The sequence below is a fragment of the Seriola dumerili genome, unplaced genomic scaffold, assembly GCF_002260705.1.
Source record: "Seriola dumerili isolate Sdu_G_001 unplaced genomic scaffold, Sdu_1.0 BDQW01000295.1, whole genome shotgun sequence".
Classification (NCBI taxonomy): domain Eukaryota; kingdom Metazoa; phylum Chordata; class Actinopteri; order Carangiformes; family Carangidae; genus Seriola; species Seriola dumerili.
Genome location: NW_019174550.1, coordinates 1,925,755 through 1,938,068, shown reverse-complemented (window position 1 = coordinate 1,938,068; position 12,314 = coordinate 1,925,755). Strand labels below are relative to the sequence as shown.

At 38.6% G+C, this 12,314-nt stretch overlaps 1 protein-coding gene across 1 annotated transcript; it reads right to left on the bottom strand.

Moving 5' to 3' along the window:
• Positions 1-328: 328 nt before the first annotated feature.
• LOC111231343 (interferon-induced very large GTPase 1-like) lies at positions 329-10,596 on the bottom strand. The gene is given in 6 exon segments (XM_022758402.1): positions 329-1,370; positions 1,372-4,999; positions 8,188-8,400; positions 8,636-8,753; positions 8,879-8,939; positions 10,525-10,596. Coding segments are annotated over 5 exon segments (5,007 nt in total). The 5' UTR covers positions 8,885-8,939; positions 10,525-10,596.
• Positions 10,597-12,314: the final 1,718 nt, after the last annotated feature.

The following is a 12,314-nucleotide window of genomic DNA, read 5'->3' as shown; positions in this document are numbered from 1 at the left end:
CACTAAAAGTAAAAGCAAAAGTATCATTTAATTTGGTATGTTCCTCACATGTACATTGACTGAGAGAATCAAAAAGTGTTTAAACCTGAGCTCGTCAACATTAGAATAGTGTTAAAGCTGATTATGTTTATTTAACACATGACATCAATCTCAGATGAAGTCGAGCACTGACTGTAGTGTTTGTTTAAAATTTTGATATTCCCCCATTGAAAGTCTTACTTTTTTAATGTCTAATTAACAGGAAGATGAAAATGTCCATGAGAGAATAATATATGAATCAATGTAATGAGGAGAATGTGCACCTCTGTAAACACACAGCATGTAGTCCTCACTTGATGTAAAAAGACTCTCTGAGACTCTCCTCTGCCTGCTTATGTTTGAGATTTTTCCAAGTTTCAGGAATATCAGCAGGCTGTGCATCATATGCTTCAGCAAACTTACTGTTGAACCTTGCCAGTATGTATTTCCAGTAGTCTGATGCCTGAAGGCTTACATCTGGAAGAATTTTCCAGTCTGGGAAAATATCTGTGTATTTCTTGAAGGGGTGCCATTCATTGTTTGTAACATTACAGCGAAAATTGGCATCACTGATCACAGACGATGTGCATATGTCAGTTACAAGTTTTTTTGTCTGGTACCATCGATATCTACCAAGACCCTCTGGCCGATGCAGTGAAGCCCAGTGCTCAGCATGGGCTTTTCCTCCCGCATCACATGGAGCTTTGCAAAACGGACAGTGTTTACCACATCCAATCAGTTTGGTGAAAAGCTCATTCTGAGGCTTCACATGGAGATGCTTCAGTTTTATCTGGATGTTTGATTTTTTGAACTCTTCTTTAAGAGCTTGTCCCATCTCATTCACACACTCTGTGAACCAGTGAGCAAGCTGTTCCTGGTTTGCATTGTTCAGAATCATGAAAGCATTAAGAGCATCCTGGGAAATGACCAGTTTAGCTCCAAGTTCCTGACACACATGATGAACAAATGTCTTCAAGTTACTCTTTTTCATTTTTGCGTTGTTGATAGCATCATTTATGCTGTTGATACTTGACTGAATATGACGATCCTCAAACTCAGACATCTTAGAACCATTTGAGAAGTGAGTCACTATCTGGTCAAGTATCCACTTCTTCACATATTCCTCATATGAGCAAATGTAGCTCAAATACTTTTCAAAGTTATCCTTTGAAAGCAAATCCAGTAAAATTGAATACTGGATGGATATTCTTGTGCTGAACTGTTGTTGTGTCAGCATCTCATCAATGATATCAGGACCTAGGGAACGGTTGATGAAGTCCTCGACTGCAGGCTTCAAGCATCGGTTGGTGAATTCTTCTGCCTTCTTCTGGCACTGGTCTCGTTTATGAAACATCTTGGAAATCGGCAAAAAACTTTTCTTTGTTTTGACTCAGACATCTGTAAGGATCATTCACATGTAGGAAGTCTTCATGCATTTTCTGAAATTCTCTGGCTGCAACTCCACAGATGTGTTGTTTTAGAGAAACTTCAAACTCAATGCCTGTCTTTACATCCTGATCGTTTTGCAGCCTCTCGTCAATCATGTGTAGCATCTCCTGGATGTAAGTGTCAGAGTAATTGTTTTTCCTTTCGACTATTTCAGTCACAAACTGAATGCAACAAGCTATGATACTGTCAGCCATTTTTTGTACCATCATAATGTGATCTTGCCGGCTCATCCATTTGCTCACTCGGTGTTTAACTTGTTTGAAGAATCCCTCTTCTGTATATTTGAAAGGCATTTTGCCACAATCTTTCAGGCTTTTTTTACTCAACAATTCAGATGCATGACTCCCTTTGTGTGACAGATTTAATCTCAGGTAGTAGGATACATTGGTGAAGACATCTGTTGCCTTTTGTTCAGAAAAAGACAGTTTCTTTACTGTTTCATTCCACATCTTATTAAATTCCTTTTCCAGCTCTTGATCTCTCATCTGGACATTCTTCTTCCGACATTGATCAATCAGTGCGCACACTGCCTTTTCAATTTCTTTTGTGTGATTTTCCTTGATTATATCAAGTTCTCTCATTCCCTGTTTGATTTCTGCTGCTGCAGTGAGCTGATGAAACACAGAGTTCTCCATTTCTCGTCGAAGGCTCTTTGCACTGTTTGCAAAGTCCTCTTTGTATCCTTCTACTAAATAGATATGACCCTCTGTTTGCTTGAAGTACTTTGTCAAATTTTCGAGAAGCTCTGTCTCCCGCTTAGACAGCACTGTGGAGGCTTCACTTTTCAAACACATGACGAACTGTTTCATGTCAGCTATTTCACACTTTGCAGCAACTGTGCCGAAATTTGCAATTCTTGTTTCAGCATTTGTAACCCACTTGTACATGTCTTTTTTGAATTCCCATTCCCATTTGTTGAATTCTGTGCATAGCTTCATGTATGCATCAGCCACTAGACTGTTTCTGAAGCTGAAGATGAAGTTTTCATGCTTTACTGCAGTCCACAGGCTTGACATCCACTCTTTAATCGCCAAGATATCATTAGCAGATGAATCACATTTTCCCAGTAAATGGATGATGTTTTTCTTGAGCTCATATACAGCTTCGCTGTACCCTGCATTGACTGGTGCCATTGGTGGGTTTCCATTCCATAGTCCAGAAATGTACCAGTTCCCAGTATCTGGACTGTATTCCATCACATCCGTGAAGCTCTTGTTCTCCTCTTTCTTTTCCATTTTGGCAGCTGCCTGTGTCATCTCATTTAACTGTTGCAAGAGCAGTTTCCTGTCTCTTAAGTTATTATCATTGGCTGAAACATCTGATACATTCTGATGAACAAACTGACATTTAGGCTTTTTGCCCACCTCTTTCATCCTGAGAAAAGCGTGCACAACTATTTGCAGGATGTCCTTCATTTCTGTTGAATTCTCCATTGAAATATTAATGATGGTGATATCACTCAGCCCCACGACAAGTGTTGCAAGCTCATTGTCATGCTCATGGCTGTCATCCAGTTGTGCAAGCTCTGGTGACTTTAAGCCCTCAGTGTCAATGATCACCATGAAGTCACAGTTGAGCACTTTTTTGACATCTTCATTGATTCTGATGAGCAACATAAAAGCACCTCGAGTGCATCGACCACTGCTGACTGCAAACTGCACTCCAAACATGGTGTTAAGAAGAGTGGACTTTCCTGTGCTCTGAACTCCAAGAACTGTGACTACCAGTATCTTGTTCTTGGGAGACACCAAGTCATGGAGCTGAGAGAGCACATCACTCACCCATCTGAGAGGTATGTTGGAGGCATCTCCATCTACAAGCTCAAGGGGAAATCCATCCAGCAGCAATCCTGCACAGAGTTTGGGCAGATGCTGTAACTGTTGACGTGATGGGTCTGTTTCTGGAAGGGACACTGAAGCTTCATAGATCTGACCCATTTCACGGAAGAAGTGTTCAGTCCCCAGTGAGCTGTTGGAAAGTTCTCTGTCAATCTCTTTAAGCTCATCTTTGTTCTCAGAATTCTTGGATTTTTCTCTGTACTGTTCCCTGAGGTCCGATAGTCTTTCTCGAGACAGGTTGTCAAGATTCATTCGCATCCATTTCAGGAAATAACATCTCTCTGTCCCTGGGCTCGATATTGCATTGATGAAGCATGTTATTGCATTTGATATGTTATAAGAGTTTTGTCTGTCTCGAAGTTCTCTTTTCTGTACTTGAAGACCACTTCTGTAAGTTTCGATTGCCTCAGACCCAACTTTTCGAAGCCGAAATTCTTCCTTCTCTACACTCGTCAGTTCCTTCCATATTTGGCCTTGCAGGGGGAGCTGCTCTTGTTTGTATTTAAGGGTGTCTTGAATTTCTGCAGTGATGGCATCTGCATTTTTCTTGGCAGTCTGGCACTCTGGACAGTTTTCATCAACCAAGATTCCCAGTTCATGGGCAATGTCAGCCATCTGCTCTATGCACATCTTCATCTTTGAGTTATCAACTACATCCTTCACTGTTTTCCTCAAATTTTTGATGAAGTCTGCGTCATTTGTCTTCTTAGTCTTAATAATGATGTTCTTAGTCAAACCCTGATTGGTTGCAACTTCTTTTAAAGAATCCATACTGAAGTGCTTGCTTTGATGGTTACCCACCAAGAAGATCTGTGCCTTGTGGTGCTGGTTAGTAAGCAACTTGCAGTCAGTGTCCAAATTGTCAAAGAAGACAAAAACTGCAGCAGATGTCTGACACAAAAAAGAAAACTGTGTTTCAAATGAAGTAATGTCCCCACGAAGGTTAGCTACAGCTACTGGCTCACTGAAAATATCACTTTTTTTTCCACGAGGAAGGTACCAAGTAATTTCAGTCAGTCCATCAGATATTCTTCTTGGACTGTCGCCACACTCCATGTTACGGTGAACAAAGGTGTCATGGTACTGCTGAGAATTGCTCAGAAGCTTATTGAGAATCTCTGACTTGGACAAGGAGCATTCCCCCAGTCTCACAAAGGATATCATTGGAAGTTCAGAGAGAACAATTCTGTCTTCAATAAAACCCTTGGATTGTGAAAGTGACTGAGGTCTGTACTCTTTAACAATGTCTCTCAAGGCCCAAAGCATGAGTGTGCACTGTTGTGTGTCACAATTAGGGAGCAGCAGCGGCACAGAAAACTGACACATAGACATTTTGAGTGCCATCTCCTGCTGTACAAAAGCATCAGAACACAGAAAGAGAGCAGTGATGATGTCGAGGGGGTTTAGCATGTCACCTGAGTTTGGACTGTCAAGCAGATTATCAAAATGGAAATCTGTAATCTCTGATGCAGCATCACAGGCTGATTCACATTCTGATGTACACTTCACATTCCTGGCTGTCACATTAACCATCATTAGCTTCTTCAGAAAATACCATGGAAGATCTGATTGACACTTGGCAGTTACGTCAGTAATGGTCTTCTCATCAATCTGAAGTATTTTACTCAGGGACAGCTTCTCTGTCAAGTGCTGCACCATCCCAAGATCCTCCAAGAACCTCTCCAGGTGTGTCTCTGTGGATATGAAGATGCTTGTTACATCAGACCTTCTAAAACATGTTAGATCCATTTCATTAACACATAGTAGATTAATGCATGTATGTTCAAATTTCTGTACAATCAATTTTACATGCTTCTTTTGTATTCAAACTATAAAAAGCTACATTTGACACATTTTTAGTAACTGGACTTTTAGACATACAGCAATTTGTCATGATGAAATTCTATTATTTTGTCATTTAAATTGTTATGAATATTAAGGCCAATCATTGTCATTTATTGGGAAACATGTTTTGTTTTTTTCTTTGAACAACCCACAGAGGTATTTAATTTCCATTCTACACTGACAGAACCATTGTTTGGCTTTTTGATTGTCGATTTGGCCCAGTACATACTGCTTCTGGAGTTTTTTGGGTTTTGATAATGCCAAATATATTTGGATTATTACAGGCAGTGGCGCAGTATTTCACTATTATTTTAAGGATGCATTATCCAGAGAGTAATATGCACCTATAGGCGGGTTCACGGAGCATTTTTTGTGGTGTATTGTGTGTTGCACAATGTTAAGAGACACCCTTGATAAACAAGACTCTGCAGAGAAGTGGTCTCTCTTACTACCTGTTAAATCACCTAGATTTTTCCACAGTTCCATAATGAAACAAAGATTTATTCACAGTTCTCCGCATACAGAACCAATATAAAATATTTCTAATGTTGTGATTTGTGCTGTTACTTCTCTTACTTCGATAGTTATTTGACCCAATTCCTGTTAATGTTTCAAGTTTTAGTTGTGTTTTCTATCCCTTAGTGCTGTGTGTCTATATGTGTGTGTGTGTGTGTGTGTGTGCGCGCGCGCATGCTTTGTGTGCAAGGGAGAGAAGGGGTGGGGGGGTTCCTTTCATTTCATTTCTTCTATTCTATAAAGCACTTTGTATTACATTGTATATATGAAAAGAACTGTACAAATAAAGTCAGATTGAATGATAAAATTGCACAAAAAGGCAGGGAAAATATATGATTTGGAATTTTGTTCAAAAGATGTTTAAAAAGTAAAGATAAAGAAGATGATAATGTTTTAAAAAGATGTTTCCACACTTTGAAAACCCCTGCTCCGAATGAGCGTTGTTCATTGAACACCTTCATTTTTTGGTGAACATTGAGCTTAACGTATCTGCGTGCATCGAATGAATGTGAACATGAGTCGTTCACTTTTGCCAGAGTGAATGGTGCTTTAATGCACCAAAAAGCTGTTTTCAAACTGCCAAAAAATATCAGAATAACAACTGCTTTATGCCGGCACATGAGCATTTACATGCACTCCATTGTAGTCAGTATTCAGCGCTCGCTTCAGTTTGTCATTTGCTAAACTATAGTTTATAACATGTAAATGAAAAATTAAATATATACTTTCCTCCCAGAGGCATCCAGGATCAGATCTCTGTTCGTCCTGAATACATTCTCTTTCGTCCCTGGGACTACTGGACGACATTAGTCTCAAGCACTGGTGGTAACCTTCACTGTTTAAGTGAATGGACTGAGTATTCATATCATTGAATGTGGTGTATTATTGAGGCTTGGTTACTGTGATTATTTTGTTATTGCTAGTACAAGGAATAGTGAACGACAGTAAGGTTGAAACAAGTGTTCAGTGATAGTAATGAACATACTATTGTTTTAACATTTTTACCTAGTCATTGTGGATCCAAATAGAGAATTGAATATACATGTATAAATACAGGGTACCAGTTCATAGCTGTTCGTCTTGTGTGGTCATTGAATATTGCAAATAGCCTTTTCTTCCTCCTGTTCCAGTCTGGAATCTTCTGATTCTGGTCCAATGTAATCATAACTTCTACTATCAGACCTCACAGAACACGTTTTCGGCCTTAACTCACAATTTAACTGAAATGTCAAACCTCACTGTGACATCTTAATAGTCTGCAAAAATACCTCTGGCTATTATTCAATACTGTAATTCAGGAAGGGGAGATTGTGACCATATTTCGTGCTGGTTGGTGGAGGCATACAAAGTGGTAATTGTAATGTTTCCATGTAAAATGTGTATTTCTAGTTTGGCCTCATGATGGTGCTGTTATTTCACTGTTACTATGAATACATACAGATAATAATGAAGAGGTATGTGTATAATAAGTTTACCTGTCACAGTAACATTTTGTTGCAGCACCTGGGTTACAGGTTTTACGGCAGAGCAGCATTTTTGTTGGTGGATTGAGGGCTTTGATTACAGCAGCCGTGCAAATCAAGAGGCTACTGATGATGAGGTATTAGTTTTTGTGCCATTGATTCATCTGGTCATTTAAAACAAGAGGAGCATGAGTGTGACGAAGCTAGCTCAGAGGACGTGCACTCTGACTGGCACAATGATCAGGATACGCCCAAGCAGAGAAGTTAGGGCTAATGAGGGACTCTTACAGTAAACGCTTACAAATCCTCTTGGCTGAAAAACAAAAAGTGCACACAATCATGCTGTATTGATAAGAAGCGAGTGACTGTGTTTATATGACTGCTGTGTATTTGGGTTTTGGACTCTGAGAAGTTACAGTATGTGATGTTTAAGATAGTACAGTATAAATTTGAAATAAAACAACTTTTGTTGTTGACAATACTTCCTGGAAAGTTTAAAAGCAACATGATTTTAATCTACATTTCATAAATACTTGGTTGCTAAAGACCCAAGGTATGATTTGAAAAAAGGCCCATGCATTTGCATTTATGAGTTAAGTCTGCCACTCTTATACCCTTTTTTGTTGTCATTGCATTTGGCTAACATAACATTATAGTGCACATGATGATTTACAACACTGTATGTTGGGCATCCCTTAGGAGATATTATTATTGATGATATCAGTGACTCTCACTTTTGTTAATGGTATCATGGAAACAATCTGCCAATGCAAACTCACTATAGTCCCAAGAAGATTTCATCTGGAAAAACAACTCACCTCTAATCACCTGTGTTCTTAAGCCATGAGTTTGAAGGTGCTTTATATCTAGCTAATATCATATCATTCACTTAAGGGAGCTTCATTTTTTTTACACTGAGGTCTGTGTTTCCATTTATACATGATATTTCTATTTTGCATAATTATTATTTTTATTTAGAGTTGGTGCATCTGCAGTCTTGGAAGAAGTTAGTGACTTTTTGCATCATTTTTTTGTAACTAAATTTACCCTTTACTTACTTGTGTGTACAGATGTTATGGCAGTAACTTCCTCAGGGGACTGGAAAGAGTTCTGCACTCCTGACCCCAGGTCCATTGTCTCTTGCACAATTTTTCCCTCCCTGCAAAAAGTCACGATGTAGCTCTCCACTTCACCAGCAGGAGTATCCAAATGCTGAGACACTGTCTTGCTGCTGACATCATAGACTGTAATCGTCACAGGAGGGCAGGGAGCTGTGGAAATAACAATAATAGTGTTGATGGTAATAATTTTACTTAATACTACATACAGACTTTAATGTCTTTCTGCTGAACAACAGATTGCATAAAAGCTGACCTTTACCACCTGCATCAGAGGGCAGGGAGCTGTCGAAATAACAATAATAGTGTTGATGGTAATAATTTTACTTAATACTACATACAGACTTTAATGTCTTTCTGCTGAACAACAGATTGCATAAAAGCTGACCTTTACCACCTGCATCAGTCTGTTGACAGTCACCCTTGCCGTCAAACCATGGAGTTGATATAGTGTCCTCTACTTCCTCACAGTAAAGCTCGACAAATGAATCTTCATCACTGATTCCCTTGATAAATGAGAAAAATATACATTTGCAAATATGATGAGTCAACTCATACGCATTGTTTTCTATGACAGTATTTCCATTGTATCTTTATTTATCTTTCAGAGATGTACAAACTTGCTGTTTACCTCCATTGTGGCTTCACTCTGTCATCCCACTCCTGGTTCTGATTATTCAAACGTGTTCTCACTGAAAGTAATGAGAGACAAGTCTATAAGGCTTCATTCCCCAAGAATTATCAATACACCAGCCTATAGCCTACCTGGCTGCAGCATAGACCCCCCACCCCTCCCGCATCACATTACTGATTCTAAACACCCACATCCTGAGCTGATGAACCAGAAACAACCTAGCGCCCTTGTGGGTAACATCCCTAACTCAGCCGTTATCAAGTAGTGTGAAAGCCATCCAGAATCACAGGGGGGTAAGAAGTGAATGGTTTTACCAGGCCAATTTACTAATCACAATCAGACTTGAGTCTTTAATTCTTGGGTGTAGGCTTTGAAAATGTACAGGGTGATGCTGGGAATATTTTTCATTCATTTCTTTTTTCATTCTGCCTGAACCATAGAAACAGCTAGTATGTTGGCAGCTATAATACAGTACTGGTTTGGGGAAATACTCTGCAGATACAAAAGAAAGGTGAGATGATGTGACGTGTTACATTATTCATTTATTGCTCCCTTCTTTCAAAGGGCAGAGCTCCAACATTGTACAGCCATTGTGAGCATAAATACTTTGCTATATATTATCCTATTGTAAATGAATGTGTTCCAGCCACAATAATAACTGAAGCACAGTCATAATCATAGCTACAGTCTGTCTCAGTCAGATTGGACAACAGATGCTTGGAGCCGAATAAAACAGTGTAGAGAGCTAAGGTAAGAAGACCTGTTCTCTAGACCTGCAGCTCTGTTAGTTAGTTATGTATCTTGCTACAATGATAAAGACTTTTTAGTGCCACACTGTGTGATGTTGATGGGTGTTCCTATTATTCTGTCCACCCCATTCAAATAAATCAGGGTTAGCTAAACAACAGACACACCTGTACAATGCAGTACAGTTTAAGAGCAAATTTCAACAAACCCTCAACTCTAGATGAATCCTCCTAGTACTGCTGTATTAGATTGCATTAGCTTTAGCTAGGTGTTCCTAATGAACTGACAACTGAGTGTATATCATCATACATATCAGCCTTCCTCTGTGGTTCAGAAGAAATGCAGATGTTTTGCAAGATAACACAAAACTTATTGGAAGGGACAGCAAAAGTAGTTCATGAAAGAGAACCCACATCCTGTGAAGAAAAACGGCTGTTAAACCGAACATGAGCACTGATCAGAAACAGTAGGATGACAGCCAGTGCTCCTGTGGGAAAGTACCCTCAACTGTTAAGCACCCAAAAAAAGCTCTCCTTGCTGAGCCTGCTTCTGGTCGTATGTACTTCACAGTAATACCCAACAAAAACATAAAGCACAGAAATCATTACAATAATGATAATCATGTTTTCTTTTGCACCTCCAACAATATTATTATATCCTAAAATATGTCTTGCAGTTCTTAGGTCTAGTGGTGTGACATAAGTAAAATTGAAAATACAGTAAAATGTGTCCTTGTGGCAGGCTCAGGTGCTCAGTTGTAATAAGAGTTTCCAAAGCAGGCAATCACAGCCCTGCAGTATCACATTGCATTAGTAATCAGTTGTCCAAATAGTAGCTATATTGTTCACTGACAAAACAAAAGCAAATAGAAAACCACCTTTGCAGAAAATACTCACTCACTCATTTATGCAGGATTCGAAGATGAAGAATTTGTCCTGTTGCTGTTGATCAAGCACCAGACCTCCCTGCATATGACAATGCAGTTCTGCAACGCAGTCCACTCCTTAAATACTGCTGGTGAAACCACTTTCACTTTTGATTTAATGATCATGTGGTTTCCCAGAAAACAAAATCTGATTCCAGTAAACTAACCAGTGAAACTTGATAAAAGGCACCTCAGGTGGTAGAGTGCATTAAGATGTTCTCTCTGTTGTGTTGCAGAATCAAGACAATTTAAGAAATCAATGAAGCATGGGAATCTCATAATGTTGATGACACATTTCACTATAAAAGTAAGCATGTAAACTCCAGGGTTAAATTCAAAGTTGAGTTTTCACACTGACATTTCAATTAAAGTTCATACACAAACATACATTTTACTAAGGTCAAGGCTGGTGTAAGAAAGAAGATCTGAACTCAAACAAATACTAAACAAAAGGTTAAGGTGATTTATTTAACTGGACTTCATGGACTGATTATGGGAATTTGGATTTAACTCGTGTGGACTTGAATATATGAACCAGATTTTAGAATGAGCCACCACAAATACATCCCAAGTAAACAAAATGAATTGATGAGCTTAAAACTGAAAACTGTTAAGCATACTTTCTGTCCCAAGACAACAAAAGACTGTATGTATCAGACTGTTATTCATAGTGTGTTACAGCCGAGACTGGTAGAAACTTTCACATACTTGACTCACATCAATATGCAAGGGCAATAATCTAAGATAGAAGAGTATGAGCAGCCATTTGCAGCTTTTATCACCTAGATAGCATTATCTTGTTTCTGAAAAGTTCCATTACATTGTATGTGGTCACACACTTAACCTCGTCTGTGGTTCACACGGTTGGGGCTGGACTCAGGTTTATTCTCATTTCAGCAGACCTGAAATCTGTGGTCAGTCTGTGATAAAATAAGATGACTTCATGCACACAGTGAGGTTATGTAGATCCGTGTGAGGTCACATAATTTAACGCCCAACAATAGCAAACATACACAAAGACTGACACATACACTCACTCACATTAATCTTCAGCTTGGTCTCCTTTGTGAAGCTGCACCTGTTGTTTTGTTTTGACATTCTTTGCTGAATTCAAAAACTCAAAACTTGATCGCAAAATTTTACTGAAGAAATTTACTTGTGTAAAAATGTACTTGGATGTAAGTCACTTAAAATATTAAACATTAGTGTTACATTTTTAAAAGGAAGAAGAGGAGGGGTAAACATATGGTGATAACAATAACATATGATAAAACTATTGAATTAAAGAACATCTTTAGGCTACCAGGCGTATACAATAAATATAATATAATAAATTCCAGTCAGGCAATTTGCAGCCTGGGCATACAACTGATAATTACACATATACACTCTGTTTGAAGTTTATTTGGAACACCTAGCTAAAAGTAATGCAGTCTAATACAACAGGTTTTCAATTTTGATATTGTTACTTGTTGTAAAGAGTTGTTGATTCAACTGTGTGATCATTTTGGAGGATGTAGAGTGTGGAGCTGCTGTTGTATTACATTATACAGAGAGGTGTTCTTGTAATTTAGCCTACCTATATATCTATTTCAATTAAAGTTCATTGTAACACACACACAAACGTACATTTTACTAGGGTTTAAGCAGGTGCTGTAAGAAAGAAAATCTGAACTCAAACAAATACTAAACAAAGGGTTAAGCTGATTTATTTAACTGGACTTCATGGACTGATTATGGGAATTTGGATTTAACTCGTGT